This window comes from Pristis pectinata, chromosome 1 (genome assembly GCF_009764475.1).
Source record: "Pristis pectinata isolate sPriPec2 chromosome 1, sPriPec2.1.pri, whole genome shotgun sequence".
Classification (NCBI taxonomy): Eukaryota; Metazoa; Chordata; class Chondrichthyes; order Rhinopristiformes; family Pristidae; genus Pristis; species Pristis pectinata.
In genome coordinates this window covers 135,576,806-135,598,920 of record NC_067405.1, presented here as the reverse complement: position 1 = coordinate 135,598,920, position 22,115 = coordinate 135,576,806, and the positions used below count along the sequence as shown (strand labels likewise).

General features: G+C 46.1%; 1 protein-coding gene across 1 annotated transcript in view; it reads right to left on the bottom strand.

The window, feature by feature from the left end:
• Positions 1 to 11,562: 11,562 nt before the first annotated feature.
• The window catches only part of LOC127575678 (tandem C2 domains nuclear protein), a 68,147-nt gene continuing 57,594 nt past the window's right edge, over positions 11,563 to 22,115 (bottom strand). Inside the window, exon 13 of the mRNA XM_052025574.1 lies at positions 11,563 to 17,595. Coding sequence (XP_051881534.1) covers positions 17,488 to 17,595 — 108 coding nt within the window. The 3' untranslated portion in view covers positions 11,563 to 17,487. The remainder of the gene's footprint in view (positions 17,596 to 22,115) is intronic.

Here is a 22,115-nt window from a genome sequence, read left to right as displayed (position 1 = left end):
CTCTCTGCACACGACACCGTTTTAAAATATATGGATATTAAATTATATACTTTCTTTCTCTAAGATGCCTAATGTCATTTTTCTGCCTGGGCCCTATAACCCTCAATTCTCCTGGTGGACAAAATCCATCCCAGCCTTGAACATACTCAATGACTCATCCCTTGGGCTGGAGCAATCCAGAGATTTGTAATCATCCTCACCTCAGTCCTAAATATTATGAAGCCACACCTCACAGTACAGCATAATACAGGCCCTTCGACCCACAATGTTGTGCCGACCTTTAAACCTCGCCTAAGACTATCTAACTCCTTCCTCCCACATACCCCTCTATTTTAAATTCCTCCATATGCCTATCTAGTAACTCTTGAATTTGACCAATGTACCTGCCTCCACCACTGCCCCAGGCAGCGCATTCCATGCACCAACTACTCTCTGGGTAAAAAACCTTCCTTTGATACCTCCCTTGAACTTCCCACCCATTGCTTTAAAGCCATGCCCTCTTGTATTGAGCATTGGTGCCCTGGGAAAGAGGTGCTGGCTGTCTATCTATTCCTCTTAATATTTTGTACACCTCTATCATGTCTCCTTTCACCCTCCTTCTCTCCAAAGAGTAAAGCCCTGGCTCCCTTAGTCTCTCCTCATAATGCATACTCTCTAAACCAGGCAGCATCTTGGTAAATCTCCTCTGCACCCTTTCTAACGCTTCCACATCCTTCCTATAATGAGGCAACCAGAACTGGACACAGTACTCCAAGTGTGGTCCAACCAAAGTTTTATAGTGCTGCGTTATTACCTCGCGGCTCTTAAACTCAATCCGTCAATTTATGAAAGCTAACACTTCATAAGCTTCCTTAACTACCTTATCCACCTGTGAGGCAACTTTCAGGGATCTGTGGATATGGACCCCCAGATTCCTCTGCTCCTCCACACTACCCAGAATCCTGCCATTAACTTTGTACTCTGCCTTGGAGTTTGTCCTTCCAAAGTGCACCATCTCACACTTCTCTGGATTGAACTCCATCTGTCACTCCTCAGCCCAGCTCTGCATCTGATCAATGTCCTTCTGCAATCTTCGACAATCCTCCACACTATCCACAACACCACCAACCTTTGTGTCGTCTGCAAACTTGCCAACCCACCCTTCTACCCCCTCATACAAGTCATTAATAAAAATAACGAACAACAGAGGTCCCAGAACCGATCCTTGTGGGACACTGCTAGTCACAGCCCTCCAATCTGGATGCACTCCCTCCACCACAACCCTCTGCTTTCTACAGGCAAGCCAATTCTGAATCCACATGGCTAAGCTACCCTGGATCCCATGCCCTTTGACCTTTTGAAGAAGGCTACCATGTGGAAACTTGTCAAATGCCTTACTAAAATCTATGTAGATCACATCTACTGCACTACCCTCATCAATCTGCCTGGTCAGCTCCTCAAAAGAACACTATCAGGCTTGTGAGACATGATCTGCCCTTCACAAAGCTATGCTGGCTGTCCCTGATCAGACCATGATTCTCTATATGCCCGCAGATCCTATTTCTAAGAATCCTTTCCAACAGCTTGCCCACCACCGACGTAAGGCTCACTGGCCTATAATTCCCTGGACTACCCCACTACCTTTTTTGAATAAGGGGATAACATTTGCCACCCTCCAATCCTCCGGTACCATTCCCGTGGACAACGAGGACACAAAGATCCTAGCCAACGGTTCAGCAATCTCCTCCCTCACCTTGCGGAGCAGCCTGGGGAATACTCTGTCAGGCCCTGGGGACTTAACTGTCCAAATATTTTCTAACAGCTCCAACACATCCTCTCTCTTAATATCAACATGCTCTACAACCTTAACCTTACCAACACTGTCCTCAGCGTCATCAAGGCCCCTCTCCTTGGTGAATAATGAAGAGAAGTATTCATTGAGGACCTCACCCACTTCCACGGCTTCCAGGCACATCTTACCACCTTTATCCCTAAACAGTCCTACCTTTACTCCCGTCATCCTTCTGCTCTTCACATGTGAAAAATGCCTTGGGGTTTTCCTTAACCCTACTCGCCAAAGCCTTTTCATGTCCCCTTCTTGCTCTCCTCAGCCCCTTCTTAAGTTCCTTCCTTGCTACCCTATATTCCTCAAGAGACCTATCTGATGCTTGCTGCCTTCTTCCTCCTAACTAGATGTTCCACCTCACTTGTCAACCATGGCTCCTTCACCCTGCCATTCTTTCTCTGCCTCACCAGGACAAATTTATCCCTAACGTCCTGCAAGAGATCCCTGAACAATGACCATATCTCCAGAAACACTTCCCTCAAAAATATTATCCCATTTCACACTCTCAAGTTCTAGCCTTATAGCCTCATAATTTGCCCTTCTCCAATTAAATATCTTTCTGTCCTGTTTGCTCCTATCCTTGTCCATGACAATGCTAAAGGTTAGGGAGCGGTGGTCACTATCCCCCAAATGCTCACCCACTGAGAGATCTACCACCTGACCCAGTTCATTACCTAATACTAGATCTAATATGGCATTCCCTCCAGTCGGCCTGTCAACATACTGTGACAGGAATCCGTCCTGGACACACTTGACAAACTCTGCCCCATCTAAACCTTTGGTACTAAGCAGGTGCCAATCAATATTTGGGAAGTTGAAGTCTCCCATGATAACAACACCATTATTTTTGCACCTTTCCAAAATCTGCCTCCCGATCTGCTCCTCCGTATCCTTGCTGCTACCAGGGGGCCTATAGAATACTCCTAGTAACTGGGAGTAACTGCTCCTTTCTTGTTCCTAACTTCCACCCATACTGACTCTAGAGAGGATCCTGCTACATTATCCACCCTTTCTGCAGCTGTAATAGTATCCCTGACCAGTAACGCCACCCCTCCTCCTCTTCTGTGCCCCCCCACCCCAGCCATCCCTTTTAAAACACTGAAATCCAGGAATATTCAGTATCCATTCCTGCCCTGGTGACAGCCAAGTCTCTGCGAGAGCCACAATATCATAGTTCCATGTATTTATCCAAGCTCTCAGTTCATCACCCTTATTCCTGATGCTTCTTGCATTTAAGTAAATGCACTTTAGCCCATCCACCTTTCTACTTTTATACTCCAACTCTGCTTCTCCTTCCTCAAAGCCTCTCTATATGTTAGATCTGGCTTTACTCCAATCACTTCTTCCACTGACCTATCCCTCCGGCTCCCATCCCCCTTTGCAAACTAGTTTAAACCCTCCCGAACCACACTAGCAAACCTGCCTGCAAGGATATTGGCCCCCCTTGAGTTCAAGTGTAACCCATCCACTCTGTACAGGTCTCCAGAAGAGATCCCAATGATCCAAAACTCTAAAACCTTGCCCCCTGCACCAACTCCTCAGCCATGCATTTATCTGCCATCTCCTCTTATTCTTACCTTCACTATCAGATGGCAGTGGCAGCAATCCTGAGATTGCTACCCCTGAGGTCCTGTTATTCAGCCTTCTGCCTAGCTCCCGGACCTCATCCCTTTTTCTACCCATGTCATTGGTGTCAACATGTACCACGACTTCTGGCTGCTTTCCCTCCCGCACAAGAATTCAGTGGACCTGATCAAAGACATCCTGGACCCTGGCACCTGGGAGGCAACATACTATTTGGGATTCTCGCTCACATCCACAGAACCTCCTGTCTGTTCCCCTATCGAACCCCCTATCACTATTGCCCTCCTCTTCTCCTCCCTTCCCTTCTGAGCAGCAGGACCAGTCCCAGAGCCAGAGACCTGGCTACTGCTGCTTGATCCCTGTAGGTCATCCCCCTCAACAGCATCCAAAGCGGAATACCTGTTACTGAGGGGAACAGCCTCCGGGGTCCTCTGCTCTGTCTGCCCGTTCCCTTTCTCTTTCTCTCCCCTGACAGTCACCCATCTATCTGCCTCCTGGACCCTAGAAGTACCTGCTCTCAGGGGGGTGACTGCCTCCCAATGCACAGCATCTACATAACTCTCTCCCTCCCTGATGCTCTGCAGTGTTTGAAGCTGCAACTCCAGCTCATCAATTCTGAGCCGAAGTTCCTCCAGCCTCAAGCACTTACTGCAGATGTGGTAACTGTGCACCACAGCAGGGTGCACTAGCTCCCACATCATGCAGCTACAGCACATCACCTCGCCCTCCATCTGAACTACTTTTTTCTTACCTAGCTGTAGTCAACTAAAAAGTTATAACAATAACAGTAAACCTTACCTTTATTTACCAGCTACTCACCAGTGTTGTTACAGATGGCATCCGCCTCTTGATGCCGAAGCCTGTTGTGCCAAAGCCACTCACTCTGACTCTGTCCCCTCCGACAATAGCCCCTCCGCTTGACACAACCTCCTTTTTATTGGCCCTTCTGAATTAGCCCGGACCTGTGAGGGACCCCGTGCTCCTTGGTCTCTCAGCTCCTGATTCACTCCTAAGTAAAAAGCCCGCCTAATTCTATACTCAGCAGAGGGAACATCCTCACAGCGTTTCCCCTGTCAGTGTCCTCTCCAAATCTTCTGAATTTTGTCTGTAGATTTCTTAAGCCCAACATCTCCTTCTGTTCACAGACCAGCGGGAGCGGTACTGGTGACTAGTGAAAAGTGCAAACTTGGACTTGAATAAAAATAATAGAGGTATACTTGAATAGAGGTAAGTTTTTTTACTCAGAGAGTGGTGAGTGCATGGAATGGGCTGCCGGAGATGGTGGTGGAGGCGGATACGATAGGGTCTTTCAAAAGACTGTTAGATAGGTACATGGAGCTGAGTAAAATAGAGGGCTATGGGTAAGCCTAGTAATTTCTAGGGTAGGGACATGTTCGGCACAGCTTTGTGGGCCGGAGGGCCTGAATTGTGCTGTAATTGTTCTATGTTCTATAAGAGTAAACTGCTATATGATTTTAAATAACTTAGAACTTAGAGAGCATAAACAGCCATAAAATTATTATTTATAAAAAGACAGCAGCCAATGGCCCACTATCAAAATAAAACTAAAACGGAGCAATCAGGGTTATGAATAAATATTTAAAAATGAATAAATCAAAAGGAGGCTGATTCTTTTCATTCCAATAATAAGCAAGCTTTCCACCTCAGTGTATCCTGCTGATAATCCTTCGCCCCTCTACAATGCCAGTCGATGAGATAAATGATCAATACTTCACCATTAGTAAAGGCGACATGTCACATCAAGGTCATACCGGCAGTGAGGCCACATGGGCTGCCCATGGCCAATAAACCAGTCACAGGTCTGCCACTGACGCCGGAGCTGCAGGCCTTTGGAGATCGATGACAATAACTAATGGAGACTTTCCCCTCATCCTGACACTTCTGCACAATGGAGGGGACGCCACAGGATTGATGAGGTTTAGGCCGACGGCTGTGGGAGAAATTGATGACAAACTTCTTCAGGCTAAATCCAAAACTTACCGTGTCCAAATAGATACTCACGTTTAACTTAATAGCAGTGATATATTTTGGTCAGGTGCCTGATCGAAATGTTTTAGAGCAGGACAGCAACCATTGGCCAAATAAATCTGAAATGCCTTTATAATAAGTAACAAAATGGGCAGCTCAAGTGACAAAGTTATCCTGGAAACAGGAATAATATTCTTATGTTTTTAAATGTAGTGGATTATTTAACAATGTACATCTGTGCATTACTGGGAAGGGAATCATTACCGCTTTGCTTCTTAATGGGGGCACAATTTTAGTCTGTTTAACAAGTCCTCCAAGGGGCAGGCCCCTCGAGAGTTAATCACCTCACCAATCTGAATAGTGGCACAGCCCACTTCTTGAGCAGAAGGTACATGGAACTTGCAAGGTATATTCACTATAGCTTACTAAAATCCCCTTTGAATTAATGTACTGTTGTAGCGGTTGCTACCGCAGAATAAAACAAGACTCTACTCGGAGGATTGCCAAACAGAACTGGTTTATTTTCCCGCCTTGCGCGGGCCCTTTAAGGGAGAATGTTCCCGCCCAAAACAACTGGCAATGACGTAAGTCCTATGTCATCAGAACTTTCCCGCGCGCGGGTTCTCCCCGTCGCTCGGAAAGACGAGGCCCACCGCCATCTTGGGCCTCGTCGCTCCGACGCCGCGCGACCCGACTGCCGAGCCGGTTCGCCCGACTAGACGGTGAATCGCCACACAACCCCCCCCAGAACCGGCGAGACAGTCCCCAAGGTCTGTGGGCTGTGCCAGCTGCCGCTTAGGGGGGCGGCCTCTGCGTCGCGGCGTGGCAACCTCGACAGGCTGTTGCAGATCCAAATGGGCCGGTTTGAGGCGGTCCGCCGTGAAAACCTGTTCCCTGCCTCCAATGTCCAAAATAAAAGTGGATCCGTTATTCCGTATGACTCGGAACGGTCCCTCATATGGTCGTTGCAATGGCGCCCGAGGTGTGCCCCTGCGAACGAAAACAAACTTACAGTCCCGTAGTTCCTTGGGCTGGCAGGATGGGGCTTGACCGTGCCGTGAGGTGGGAATCGGGGCCAAGGCGCCAAGCTTCTCGCGCAGTCTTTGTAGGACTGCTGGGGGTTGTTCCCCTTGGTCCCGAAGGGCAGGTATGAAATCCCCGGGGACAACTAGTGGCGCCCCGTATACAAGCTCAGTTGACGAAGTGCGGAGGTCTTCTTTGGGGGCAGTGCGTATGTCGAGCAGGACCCAAGGCAGCTCGTCAACCCAGTTAGGACCCTTCAGGCGGGCCATCAAGGCCGATTTCAGATGGCAGTGAAAACGTTCCACCAACCCGTTTGATTGAGGATGGTAGGCCGTGGTGGTGTGCAGCTGCGTCCCTAGCAGGTTCGCCAATGCAGCCCAGAGACTGGAAGTGAATTGGGTGCCTCTGTCTGAAGTGATGTGGGCCGGAACGCCAAAACGTGAGACCCAAGTTGTGAGCAGCGCCCGGGCGCAGGAATCAGTTGTGATGTCGGTCGGGGGGTTGCCTCAGACCACCTCGTGAACCGGTCCACGATGGTAAAGAGGTACCGGGCTCCTCTTGAAACCGGCAGAGGGCCCACGAGGTCGACGTGTATGTGGTCGAACCTCCTACGGGTAGGCTCGAACTGCTGTGGTGGGACCTTGGTGTGTCGCTGGATTTTTGACGTCTGGCAGTGCGGACAAGTCCTGGCCCACTCACTGACCTGTTTGCGCAGGCCATGCTAGACAAACTTGCTGGCGACCAGTCGGACAGTAGATCTGATGGACGGGTGCGCCAACCCATGTACCGAGTCAAAAACCCGTCTCCGCCAGGCTGCAGGGACAATAGGGCGGGGCTGACCAGTCGCAACGTCGCAAAGTAGGGTCCGCTGACCTGGACCAACCAAGAAATCTCAGAGCTGCAGACCCGAGACTGCGGTTCTGTAGCTGGGCAGTTCGTCGTCGGCTTGCTGTGCGTCAGCTAGGGCCGTGTAGTCGACACCCAAGGATAGGTTGTGGATGGTTGGTCTGGAAAGTGCATCAGCAACGACATTATCCTTTCCGGAGACATGTTGGATGTCAGTTGTGAACTCGGAAATGTAGGATAAATGTCTCTGCTGACGAGCTGACCAGGGATCGGAGACTTTGGAGAAGGCAAAGGACAGAGGCTTATGATCGGTGAAAGCGGTGAAAGGCCTGCCTTCTAGAAAGTATCGGAAATGCCGGACCGCCGGATACAGCGCTAGAAGTTCCCTATCAAAAGCGCTGTACTTCAGTTTGGGTGGTCTAAGGTGCTTGCTGAAAAATGCCAAGGGTTGCCAGCGGCCTTCGAGTAGCTGTTCCAGTACCCCACCCACCGCGGTGTTGGACGCATCTACCGTGAGGGCAGTCGGGACGTCAGTCCTGGGATGTACCAGTATCGTGGCGTCTGCCAGGGCGTCTTTGGCCTTAACGAAAGCAGCCGCAGCCTCGTCAGTCCAGGTGATGTCCTTGCCCTTACCAGCCAGCAGCGAGAACAGAGGGCGCATGATACGGGCTGCTGCAGGGATGAAACGATGGTAAAAGTTGACCATCCCAAGGAATTCCTGTAGGCCTTTGACTGTGTCGGGGCGGGCAAAATGGCGGATAGCATCCACCTTGGCGGGTAGGGGTGTTGTCCCGTCGCTGGTGATTTTGTGGCCGAGGAAATCGATAGAGTCAAGCCCGAATTGACACTTGGACGGGTTGATCGTGAGGCCGAAATCGCGGAGGCGGGAATACAGCTGGCGGAGGTGGGAAAGGTGTTCCTGGCGGTTACGGCTGGTGATCAGTATGTCGTCCAAGTAAATGAACACGAAGTCCAGGTCTCGGCCTACCGCGTCCATCAGCCGCTGGAAGGTCTGCGCGGCGTTCTTAAGGCCGAATGGCATCCGAAGGAATTCGAACAGGCCGAATGGGGTGATAATCACAGTTTTGGGGACGTCATCCGGATGGACCGGGATTTGGTGGTATCCCCTAACGAGGTCCACTTTGGAAAAGATACGGGCCCCGTGTAAGTTCGCTGCGAAGTCCTGGATGTGAGGGATGGGATAGCGGTCCGGGGTGGTGGCGTCATTCAGCCTGCGGTAGTCGCCGCAGGGCCTCCACCCTCCGGTGGCTTTGGGGACCATGTGCAGGGGGGAGGCCCAGGGGCTGTCTGACCTGTGAACAATCCCCAGCTCCTCCATGTGACGGGACTCTTCCTTTGCCAGGCGGAGCTTGTCTGGAGGTAATCGTCGTGCTTGGGCATGAAGGGGTGGCCCTGTGGTAATGATGTGGTGTCGTACCCCGTGTGTGGGCCTAGAATTTGTAAACCAAGGTGCCAAAATTGATGGGAATTCGGCTAGGAGCTTGGCGAAATCGTCGCCAGAAAGGGAAATGGAGTCCAGGCGCAGGGCTGGTGGGCTGATTTCTCCCAGGGGATAGGTCCGGAGAGTGCTAGAGTGGACTAACCGCTTCCTTCGCAGGTCGACTAACAGGTTGTGGGCCCGAAGGAAATCGGCTCCTAGGAGTGGTTGGGCGACGGTGGCAAGGGTAAAGGTCCAGGTAAAACGGCTGCCGCCAAAGTGCAATTGAAGCGTACGGGTGCTGAAAGACCGTATCGTTGTACCGTTGGCGGCATTGAGTAGAGGACCTGGTGGCCTGTCACGAGTGTCGCAGCCTGTCGGGGGCAAAATACTGACCTCCGCTCCAGTATCAACGAGGAAACGCCGTCCAGATTTCTTGTCCTGAACGAAGAGGAGGCTCTGTCGGCGGCCAGCCGCCATAGCCATTAGCGGCGGCTGGCCCTGGCGTTTCCCTGAAACTTGCAGGGTGGGCGGCATCGACGGGCCTCCGCACCCCACCTCTGATGGTAGAAGCACAGCTGGTCACCCGTGTCGTCGTCTGCGTTCCTGGGGCATGGCTGCTCGGTTGCTGGGGCCGGGCGAGGCGGGCGTTGGGCTCGTGGCCTGGTGATTTGACTGACGGACGAACTGCTCTCGCGCTTGGCCCTCCACAGGACATCTGCCCGGGCGGCCACCTCACGGGGGTTGCTGAAGTCGGCGTCAGCTAACAACAAGTGGATGTCATCGGAGAGCTGTTCGAGGAAGGCCTGTTTGAACATCAGGCATGGCTTGTGTCCCTCGGCCAATGCCAGCATCTCATTCATTAGGGCGGATGGGGATCTGTCCCCCAGGCCATCCAGATGAAGCAGGCGGGCGGCGCGCTCACGACGGGAGAGGCCGAAGGTCCGGATCAAAAGGTCTTTGAAAGCCGGGTACTTATCTTCCTCCGGAGGCGACTGGATGAAGTCTCCAACCTGGGCGGCTGTCTCCTGGTCCAGAGAGCTAACCACATGGTAGTACTTCGTGGAGTCGGAGGTGATCTGCAGAAGGTGGAATTGCGCTTCCGCCTGGTCAAACCAGACGCTGGGCCGAAGTGTCCAAAAGGTGGGCAGCTTGAGGGCCACTGCGTTGGCTGCTGCGCTGTCGTCCATTTCGCGGGTCCAAAAGCTGTTTGGACCGTCGGGGTCACCAATGTAGCGGTTGCTACCGCGGAATAAAACAAGACTCTACTCGGAGGATTGCCAAACAGAACTGGTTTTTTTCCCGCCTTGCGCGGGCCCTTTAAGGGAGAATGTTCCCGCCCAAAACAACCGGCAATGATGTAAGTCCTACGTCATCAGGACTTTCCCGCGCGCGGGTTCTCCCCGTCACTCGGAAAGACTAGGCCCGCCGCCATCTTGGGCCTCGTCGCTCCGACGCCGCGCGACCCGACTGCCGAGCCGGTTTGCCCGACTAGATGGTGAGTCGCCACACTGTGGACATTTTCCTTACCATTGGTGATACTGATTCACCATAAAGGGCTCTTGAAGATGCTGATGTTAGATAAGGATGTCCAGTGGTGGAATTTATCATCTTCCTACTGTTGCTCAGGCTTCACCTCATGGTTCTGGGCCTCCTTGTTGCTCTTCCTAGGCACTGGCTGCTGCCTACAGTTTTTAAGATTGTGGAGCATGCACCACACACCAATGAAGTCTCCACACCTGCTGGGCATGGCCCACAGGATGGCCCAGACCGATGCTGGGAAGGAAACTCTCATCTTGAGGAGAACAACAGTGTTTACCACTGGCTACTTTGGAAGTTGCTATTGAATTGGCACTCAGCTGGCCTGGGAGGATCGCGAACTGGTGCGAGAAACCATAGAGTGGAAAGCAGCCCTTATCCCCCAGGACTCAGGTCAACGCTGCCTGTTGAAATTATCCCACAGTTTGTTTTCCCGCGGGGTGATGGAATCTGGGAGTTGCCATGAGTTGTGATCTTCACCGTCATGCAGTTGCACCCTCTGCAAGAGGGTGCAAGCCTCACCTATTGATAAAAATGTCTAGGTTATTAAAGGGACCCTTATTGGGTTGTGCGTGCCGTTAATGCCTGCCTTCACTCCTGGGTAACCAGCAATGTTGGCAAGTCCCAGTGCTCAAGATGTCACTCTCTCCTCAACAAAATGAAAAGAGATGAACTTACTTTCCAATCACCAAGTCTCAGTGGAATCTTTGCTACTGCGGAAACCAAGAACTAAGGCACAGGTCAGTAGCTACCATCTGAAATAATCTAGTGGACAGGAAGTTTGGAGTCACTATCACTATAGAGAGCAGTCCAGGAGAGAGCACTCGTCTGAAGGTTATCCGGCAAACTGCCACATGGCTCTAAGATGACACACTTTGGAAACCTGAGCATGTGAACACATTGCCATTCAGGCAGGTTTAGATAGGGTGGAGCGTTGCCAGCTGCATCACTGCTGAGACACCCATCAAATGAATAGCTCACCAGCTCCCAGTGAGAGAATGCACTCCCTATAGTTGTAGCACACCTCCTGGACATTGGAAGGAGTTTGAGCAGCCGGCATTCAGTTCTACATCTGCCCAGTCAAGTATCCCGATATCAGCAGAAAATCACTTTAAGTACAAGAGAGAGTGCGCTTCCAAGTAACTGTTGAAAAGAACTTTGGGAAGTACTGAAAGGTGTTAAATAAACATGTTCTTTTTGTATAAGATTAATGACTAAAAAAACTAAATTTCTACATTTTCCAGACAATGTTGGCAAAAGAAAATGAGATTGGCAGTAAGTATTTTCATAAGATTCATTTCCTCCCTTTTATTAGCATAGCAAATAGCACCAATACGGTTCTTTTTAATCCAATTTGTGCAATAAATTTAAAGAAAGAGGACATTTAATAATGAGTTTACAGAAAATACATTGTTTAGATCTGGTGTGAATGTGGATCAAGATTTTCAGCATCGAATGTGTGCTTTTATTAACAAAAGCTAATTGCTCCAAATCCTGGCCTTCACATTTTGTCTTGTCCATTTCTGAAGCATAGTGAGGAGGGTATAGTCTGAAAATCAGTGGTCAACTTCCAGACGTGTTTTCACCAAGGCTGTGTATCACTTCCTATAGATTTCCATCACAAACTCAGAGTTTGAATGAATGCAATTAGAAATTTATTTTTCATTAAGTAATTAAACACTGAAATTTACACAAGCTGAGATCTACATATAGATAATTTTTCCAAGAAACTTATGGTGCTAGAAGGTAAAGTTTAGAACTCACCAGATTCAATGAATGATGACAAAGATAAAATTCAACTGAAATCGGATGTTATGGTGCCTTGAACCTTCGAAGCCATAAGCACCAACTGTAATTGTACTGCCACTCCACTAGTATGGGTTCCCACAACCCACAAGCACATTTACACACTCCTGTTGAAATCTGAAACTAAAAGATTGTTGTGAATGACCAGGAGATTGGAGGTTGGGTGATCACCTGCTGGGGTGAGAGAATGGAGATTGTGGGCGTGTTTAGTGGGGGGAGGGAAGCCAACAAAGTTGGTGGAGGGGGCAGAATCATTGGGTTGGGGATGGTGGAAGACACCTTGAGATTGGGGGTCTGGGTGTCATTCTAAAGGAGGGGGGTGGTTCAAATGTGCCAGTGATTACTTCCTGAGAAATTGCACCAAAGAAGTTGAAACGAAATGGTGTGATTTACATCTGCCAGCGCCGTGGAAATCACATCAGGTTCACAAGTATAACAGGAATACAGTACTCAGTTGAATCTTCTAAGTGATGATAAAATTACCTGGTAAGAATTGTTAATATGATTCATTTTGGAATCAATGAAATTGTTTTTGAATTGCACAACACTGAAAAAACAGTATTATGTGATTGGATTTCCAGGCAAGAGGTAAGGGCATTCTCTGAAATTCAAATCACTTGTTGTCAAAGGTTTTTTATCACTTATCACTGGTTTTAACAGGCTAAGTACTGGACTAAAACTGCAATCACTTTAACACTGGAATAGTGGTGGTGGGGAGCGTGATGTAGTTAATGGGGTGGGTACTGCAATCATCTCAAGGCTCTTGCTGCTTTGTGATCATTAATGTGGTGGAAACTCTGTAACTTGAATTTGCGCAAGAATATTAAGGTTCTGACAAGGGTGTGTAAGGTGCCCTGATGAAATAGTTCACCTAATCTGGATCAAGAGTTCCTCAGTTGTAATCCTTGCAATTGCCAATCATAATTGATCCGATCTCCTGAGTGGGGCCAGAATTCACCCAATTGTAGACCCTGTGTGCCTCCATCCTAAAATGAGGCCCCCTCTAATCCCAGGTCAAGGAACCTCTATATCTGTAGTGAAAAAAAAAAATCACAGAGGCAGTGTGTAAAAAGTTAATTAGATTGTCAAATAAAATGTTGACCTTGCCAGACAGAAAGATCTGATAGTGCAGACATGGTTCCTAGGCAGCAAATGGAAACAAACAGGGAACTGAGATAATTCCAACCACCAATGCCAGGGGCTATAGAAACACAATGGTGTTGAACAAATTTAACTGGCACATCCAAGTCATTACTCAATCAAATATTATGCAATGGAGCATTTTCTTAATCCAGATTGTTTGATAGATGGTCTTACTATTTGCTGTTTGGAGGGAGGAGGACAGATCTTCATAAAGGGTGGAGATTTCATCCATAGCTCTCAGAGAATGGCAGGACCCTTTAGAGCACTGATGTACAGAGGGATCTTGGAGTGCAAGTCTATGGCTCCCTGAAAGTGGCAACACAAGTAGATAGGGTGGTAAAGAAGGCATATGGCATATGGCAGACTTGCCTTTAATTGGTCAGGGCATTGAGTATAAAAGTCAGTAAGTCATGTTGCAGCTGTATATAACTTTGGTTAGGCCACATTTAGAGCATTGTGTACAGTTCTGGTTGTCCCATTACAGGAAGGAGGTGGAGGCTTTGGAGAGGGTGCAGAAGAGGATTAGAGAGTATTAGCTATAAGGAGAGGTTGGATAAACTTGGATTGTTTTCTCTGGAGTGTTGGAGGCTGAGGGGTGACTTGATAGAGGTTTATAAAACTATGAGAGGCATAGATAGAATAGACAGGTTTTTTTTTCCTGGGGTGGAAATGTCAAATACTAGAGGGCATAGCTTTATTGTGAGAGGGGGAAAGTTTAAAGGAGATGTACAAGGCAAGTTTTGTTTTTACACAGAGAGTGGTAGGTGCCTGGAACAAGCTGCCAGAAGAGGTGTAGAAGCAGCTACAATAGCAACGTTTATGAGGTATTTAGACACATGAACAGGCAGGGAATGGCGGGATATTGACCATATGCAGGAAGATGGGATTAGTTTAAAATGGCATCACGCTCAGTGCAGACATGGTGGGCCAAAGGGCCTATTCCTGTGCTGTACCGTTCTATGTTCTAAAGGCACAATTGTAGTGAGAATATGTCAACTATTGATGTTGCCATTAAATGACCCAAAAGGAGGTGCATTTCCAAGAACCAAGCTGCACAACTGAAGGGATACGAATGAGATTCAAGAGGAGCTGAATAAGTACAGTGAAATTTAGTGGGGAAAATATATACAGGATCAGCAACAGAAAAACTGCACACAAGTAAAAAAAAAGAGCCCATTCTGGATTATTTTTTTGTCTATTTGGAAAGCTGGATGAGGAAGGGAAATGAAGATCATTCACTGAAACCTTCCCATTGATGTAAAGCATTGCTTTACCCTCCATGAACATAGGTGCAATCAGCTTTTTAGAAAAAAAACGTGCCAAAAGTCAGGGAGAGTTGAAGAAAGTTGCCATGGAAAATTAAGTGGGATTTCTCTTACAGGTGCCCTATGAGATGAAGTGCACAGTGGGTTAATTATTTAAGTATTGTGTGTGCTTGTGTAACTAGGAGGATGAATACAGTGTTAGCAGATATGAAATGACAGATCTATAGAATTATTGATTGGTTAAAACAGAGAACATGATTTAAGGCTACAAGAAAAAAAAACATGAAGATAAAAATCCTTTGAGGAATAATGTATGGGCTACTGGGATTATGCAGCAAATCTGGCGCTGACGAGTGTGACTGATGTGCAATAAGAAATCAATATCCTGGAGGTTTGGAAGATTAGATTAGGTAATTGTGGAGTGTTATCTTCATAAATGTTTTACTCAGTTAGTCATTTTTTTAAGCAGAGCAGCCTGCACAGTAAACTGTGTAAGGAACAATATCATAGGTCAAATGCAACCTGTTAATCTGTGTCAGTTATGTTATAAACCCACCCATCATACTCCATACTAACGTGGTCATTTTCCTACTTTAATTAGTGGCTGAATTTCAAAGTACTTCAATGATTGGAAAACAAATCCTTAGGTCATGAGATAAGGCTAATGAACATCTCAACAGGGTAAGGAGAAAGTCAACTTTGAGGGAGACTAACCTGGCACATGAGTAACACATCTTCCCACAGTGGCCTCTGCTCCCTTACTCATCTCAGAATTTAGAATGCACCCCTGGCTCATTTGCAGGCCCCATTCTGGGCTCTGATAGCTCTCCATAGCAACTGCACTAGCCTAGGCCCAACTTGCACAGAGGTGGGAGAGGGAGGGTTCTGGGTAGAATTTCACCAGTTGCTATGGGAATGCTGAATTTACTTAGACCTTGCTGTCAGATTGCAGCCTTAGCCTTCCTCCGCACTGCAGACAGTCCTTTTATTTTTGGGGACACAGCACACTTTTCAGCCCCACATGCCCCAGCCAGTTGTTGGTTCTAAGGACTTTTCTGAAATGCCTCTACTTACAGAGTATATGACCCAGTTTTCACAGCTGTAAAATACGAAGGTCACACACCCGATAGACAAATATTCTTGTGTTCAAGATAGGCATTCATTTGGACACAAGGTAAATTTATCAAACATGACAAAAGCTTTGTTGATTTTCACATTGGCTTGCTTATGAAGGCCAAGTGAGCTGGTTAAGAGTTGAGCCAACAAAGCAGAAATTGTCCAGCGATTTATTAAGTATTATTAGACATCAAGGAATATGAGGTTAGTGCAGGATAGTGGCACTGAGGTAAAACATCAGCCATGATATTGAAAGACATAAGGGGCCTACATCTATGTTCGTATTATTCAGTTACGAAAGAACTAATGTAAACATATCTACTTTCTAACACAAAGCAGTGATTAAAAATGCAAAAATCTTAATATTGAAGTTCCTCCTCTTCTACTAGAGATGGGAAGGACTTTTTATTGCTTTTCAAGCTAATCACAACTGAGGAATACCATCCGATTTACTGTAAATTGACTTGCAGGCATTTCTTGTTTTACATATTCCTGGAACATATTTCAGTGAGTGAAGTTTCATAAATCAAAAAGCAGGGAGGAAGATAGTGAGAGTCTGTTGGTAATGCTAATTGTTTATAGTGAAAAATGACTTTGTAAATTCAGGACATGTAACCCAGAGTCAAAGATATGAAAGCAAATATGTGTAAACAGAATGTCCTGTATTGTCAATTCAGATCAATAGAGACAGAGAAAAAAAAGAAATTGAAATATTGTGTGAAAAAATGACATTAGCAAGTAAAATAGATTTAGCTTCTTGTAGTGGATGTGTACCAGTATGAAGCAGCACACATTCAAGCCAAGCTAGTTGCAACAACTAAGCCTTCCCTTTCTTAGTGTATCAATACTGTCTGCACTTATTACTGGATTCCATCTGCCAGAGTTGCACTGTATACATGAAAGATGGTCTGGTGTAGAAACATGTGAAGTGTAAGCATATGCACATTAAGTTAAGTTATCTTGTCCAAAAGCTACGGAAGTCCAGTAATGTTGTCTGTGTAGCAGCCCGAAATTAAAACATACAGACGTATAAATAACAAATTCAGAAATATCATTTTCGATAGCTGGTATCAAACCTAAAGGGGATACATAATGGGAAAAAAGCTTCAGACAAATACACTTATATCACTACGAAACTACCATCAAGTTTAAAAGCAATTCCTACTTCAATTTACTTACAGGACAATGGTTATAACAATTTGGAGTGTATGCTGTTGTCAATACTTCATTTTCTATTAGGAGTGAATGTGCTAATACCTCAATGAACGGGTGACATTTTATTGGTGAAAAACATCTTCCTCATTCTTAACATGGAGATCCTTTTACCCTTCGTTAATAAATTTCGAGTCTTTGATCTCTAAAATTCTGGGGTCATGCAATAAATGCCCAAGTTGTGCTGAAAAGTGAAAACTCAAACTCAGGGCCTTCAACTCACATAAAAGATGCATTTTCAAAGCCATTACTTATAATAAATACACACTAACATACAAACTGCAATAGTCCCCTCTTAAATACACTGAAATTAATTAGAACATTATTGATATCCGTTGTTAATCAATTGGCATAATAAATGAAGAAAGCTTTAACTAGATGATGACCTTGAAACAAAAGAGACAATGGCAAGTATTATGACTTTGTGTACTATCATTGGAGCAGATTACAAGCCAGTTAAAATAGTTCCAAAGGCTTAGGAAGTGACTATCCCAAATCCCTGGGCAACTTCAAACACGATCTGTTATATGCTCCAAAGTTTTTTGTATTCCATGCTTGAACAAGTCTCAGGTTTTACAAATTAAGAATGCAACGTTATCATATTAATGTTTCCTGTGAACCTACTTATAAAAGACCCAATTCAATAATATTTCAGTTCCAGTCTAACCAGGAAAGGTACAGTTCAACTCGGTGTGGCGGCTTCAGGTGAGGCTCAGACTGTGCCACTTGATAACAACTTTCTCTGGGTTGGCACTTGTATCCTGCCACTGTTCCAAAGCCACTCCAGTGCTGTCCCAACCGATCACCATCTAAAAATAATTTAAATGCAAAAAAAAAGGCACCTTGGTCAGCCAAACACAGGCAACAGACAGTCAAACCCATCTCTTTGTATCAATTAACTGAATTGTTATCACAAAGTTGTTTCCATTCCAGTTAAACTGACCAATTTGGATTTCTCATGATACAAGGTTGTTTTTAAGAAAGCCTTCAAAAAGGTTTCAAAAATATGAGCTGAAGATCTCTTTACTCCCCCTCCACTAAAGGTCACATCTCATTACACAAAGATCCTTTCAGGACAGGGATTTGTGCAGGATGTTACTGCGTTTTGGAGCAATGGACTCGTGTCCTTATTTTATGGAGGAAGTACAATTGCTCACAGCTAATCTCACAGCTTTGAAATGACTTGTCTGGGTGACCCAAGCCCTGCCTGCCACCTGTTCTTCCCTCTGTAACCTAGACCCTCCTTCCATGATGTAAGACTGTATGGCCAGAATCCCTCAATTTTAGCAATGTTGTTTCAGAGGATGTTAGTGGAGACATGTGAACAGAGTAACATCTCCTGGCTTGGAGATGCAAGAAACTGCGGATGCCGGAATCTGGGGCAATGCAATCTGCTGGAGGAACTCAGTGGGTCGAGTAGCATCTGTGGGGACCTGACACAGGGTTTTGTCTTGAAACGTCGACAGTTCCCTTACCCCCACATGGACAATAAACTACTGCTTCCAACCACTTTCTTCCTAAACGTCACTTTTTTTCATTCTTAAATCAAATGAGAGGGGCTAAGTTTTCATCAGTTCACTTGTCAAGACTTTCCTTCACCTTCCTGCTCAAGTTTCACTGACATCAATGTCTCCCCCTTCACGGTCTGTCTCCCACGCTGCAAAAATCTGACCTTTAAATCCAAACATCCTGGTACAATCTCCCTTTGTCTGTCAGTCTTCAATGTTATCCCAGGCATATGACAAGTTCTAGTTGTGTTTCATTTGCTGTGGATCTTTTGTCTGCAGTATTTTTCTCAATTAATACTTAATAGTATTTCTGCTGACTGTTAAAATAGCAAACTTCTGGTGCAATAAAAGCTTTACTGCAAATCATTCTATATTAGAACACTTTCAACACACAAAAGAAAACATTAACCAACATGCCTTACTTAAGCAGCAGGGAACTACAGACATGGTTCATATTACCAGAGTCACTAAGATTTCTTTATTAGTCACATGTACATCGAAACACAGTGAAACGTATCTTTGCGTAGAATGTTCCGGGGGCAGCCCGCAAGTGTCGCCACGCTTCCGGCGCCAACATAGCATGCCCACAACTTCCTAACCATATGCCTTTGGAATGAGGGAGGAAACCGGAGCACCCAGAGGAAACCCACGCAGATACGGGGAGAACATACAGACTCCTCACAGACAGCGGCTGGAATTGAACCTGAGTCGCTGGCACTGTAATGGTGTTACGCTAACCACTACACCACTGTGCATGCCCTACAAAGGGAATTGGTGATTTAGGTCATCAATAAGCAGGACCAACAAGGGAACAGAGGCAGGAGAGTTGTGCAGGCTCAGAGTTCTTGCCACTTAACCAACTTTAAGGAAAGGAATTTTTTCGAATCTCCTCTAAACCTCTCCACCTTGCACATCCATCTGGATGCTCCTTTAATATTGTCTCCTTGATCATATTTCTAGCTACTGGCCAGAATAGTGGCAGCACCATCCATTACACTTATACATGACAGCATATTTTCTGTTACAATTGGGGGTAATCCCACAATATGAAGCACCGTCCACTGATGACTAGGGACTTGCTTGAATGAGGAAATACTGAAGAATCCATAATTCTAGTACAGTATAGTTCAGGCACAAGTTAGAAGGGTTAACTCATGGCTTTATGACGGATGTGATTGGGAACTGAATGTCCAGGGGTACACAGTGTATAGGAAGGATAGGCGGGTAGGCAGAGGGGGTGGCGTGGCCCTGATGGTTAGTAATAATAATAAAATCAATAGAAAGGAAGGACATTGGGTCAGAAGAAGTGGGATCCTTATGGGTGGAGCAAGGGTAAAAGGGCAATAATAACAGTTATATATAGGCTCCCTAACAGCAGTCAGGATATGCTCTATAAGTTACAGTTAGAAATAGAAAAAGCGTGTCAGAGAGACAACGTTAAGATAATTATGGGGGATTTTAACATGAAGGTGGATTGGGAAAGTCAGCAAGGCAGTGGATCTCAGGAGAGCGAGTTTGTGGAATGTCTACGGGACGATTTTTTGGAGCAACTTGTTGATGAGCCCACCAGGGGATCAGCTGTTTTGGATTGGGTGCTGTGTAACGAACTGGAGGTGATTAGGGAACTAAAGGTAAAGGAACCATTAGGAACTAGCGATCACAATATGATCAAGTTCAGTTTCAAATTTGAGAAGGAGAAGCTAATAACTGGTGTATCGATATTTGTGGAACAAAGGAAACTACAGTGGCATGAGAGAGGAACTGGCCTGAATTGATTGGAAGAGTAAGCTAGCTGGAGGGACGGCAGAGCAGGAATGGATAAAATTTCTAAAAGAAATAAGGAAAATGCAGGATAGATATATTCCAAGAAAAAAAGGTTTTGAATGGAAAAAAGGCACAAATGTGGATAATGAGAGAGGTTAAGGCTAAAATAAGAGCAAAAGGGAGGGCATACAAGGAAGCAAAAATTAGTGGGAAAACGGAAGACTGGGAAACTTTTAAAAACCTGCAGAAAGAAACTAAGAAGGTCATTAGGAAAGAAAAGATGAATTATGGAAGTTGGCAGATAACATTCAAAAGGATACTAAGAGTTTTTTTAACTATATGAAGAGTAAAAGAGAGACATGGGTTGATATAGGACCAATCGATACAGCGCAGGAGAGATTACAATGGATGATAAAGAGATGGCAGAGGAACTAAATTAGTATTTTGCATCAGTCTTCACTGTGGAGGATATCAGCAATATACCGGATAGTCAGGGGTCTCAAGGGATGGAACTGAGTTCAGTTAAGATTACTAGAGAGGTGCTGGGGAAACTAAATGGACTAAAGACTGATAAGTCTCCTGGACCGGATGAGGTGCATTCCTGGGTTCTGAAGGAGGTGGCTTTAGAGATTGCGGAGGCATTGGTGATAATTTTCCAGGAATCGACAGACTCCAGCATGGTTCCGGAGGACTGGAGGGTCGCAAATGTAGTTCCGCTGTATAAGAAAGGTGGGAGGCAGCATAAAGGAAATTACAGACCTATTAGTCTGACCGGTGGTGGGAAAGATATTGGAATCGATCCTCAAGGATGAGGTTATGGAATACCTAGAGGTGCAAGGCAAGATAGGTCCAAGCCAGCATGGTTTCGTGAAGGGAAGATCCTGCCTGACCAACCTATTGGAGTTTTTTTGAGGACATCTCAGGTAGGGTGGATAAGGGAGAGGTAGTAGATGTTGTGTATTTAGACTTTCAAAAGGACTTCGACAAGGTGCCGCACAAGAGGCTGATTAATAAGATGAGAGCTCACGGAATTACAGGTAGGATATTGGAATGGGTGGAGCATTGGCTGGTAGGCAGAAAGCAAAGGGTGGGAATAAAGGGATCCCGTTCTGGTTGGCTACCGGTTACTAGTGGTGTTCCACAGGGGTCGGTGTTGGGGCCGCTTCTTTTTACTTTGTACATTAACAATTTGGATGATGGAGTAAATGGTTTTGTGGCTAAGGTTGCAGATGACACCAAGATAGCTGGAGGAGTAGGGAGTATTGAAGAAACAGGAAGGTTGCAGAGAGACTTAGATAGTTTAGGAGAATGGGCAAAGAAATGGCAGATGAGATTCAATGTTGAGAAATGTGCAGTTGTACACTTTGGAAAAAGAAATAAGCGGGCAGATTATCATCTAGAAGGGGAGAAAATTCAAAGTACAGAAGTACAAAGGGACTTGGGGGTACTCCTGAAGGATACCCTAAAGTTTAACCAACAGGTCGGATCGGCAGTAAGGTAGCGAATGCTATGTTGGCATTCATTTCGAGAGGTATAGTGTGTAAAAGTAGGGAGGTGTTGATGAGGCTCTATGGGGCACTGGTGAGGCCTCATTTGGAATACTGTGTGCAGTTTTGAGCCCCATATCTTAGGAAGGACGTACCCTGATGTTGGAGAGAGTTCAGAGGAGATTTACGAGGATGATTCCCGGAATGAAAGGGCTTACATATGATGAGCGTTTGTCGGCTCTTGGCCTGTACTCACTGGAGTACAGAAGGATGAGAGAGGACCTCATAGTAACATTTAGAATGTTGAAAGGACTGGACAGAGTAGATGTGGCCAAGCTGTTTCCCTTGGTGGGTGAGTCCAGGACTAGAGGGCACAATCTTAGAATTGGAGGGTACTGGTTTAAAATAGAGATGAGGAGAAATTTCTTTAGCCAGAGGGTAGTGAAATTATGGAATTCTTTGCCACGTACAGCTGTGGAGGCCCAATCATTGGAGGCGTTTAAGGAGGCGATAGATAGGTATCTAATTAGTCAAGGCATCAAGGCATATGGGGATAAAGCTAGAAATTGA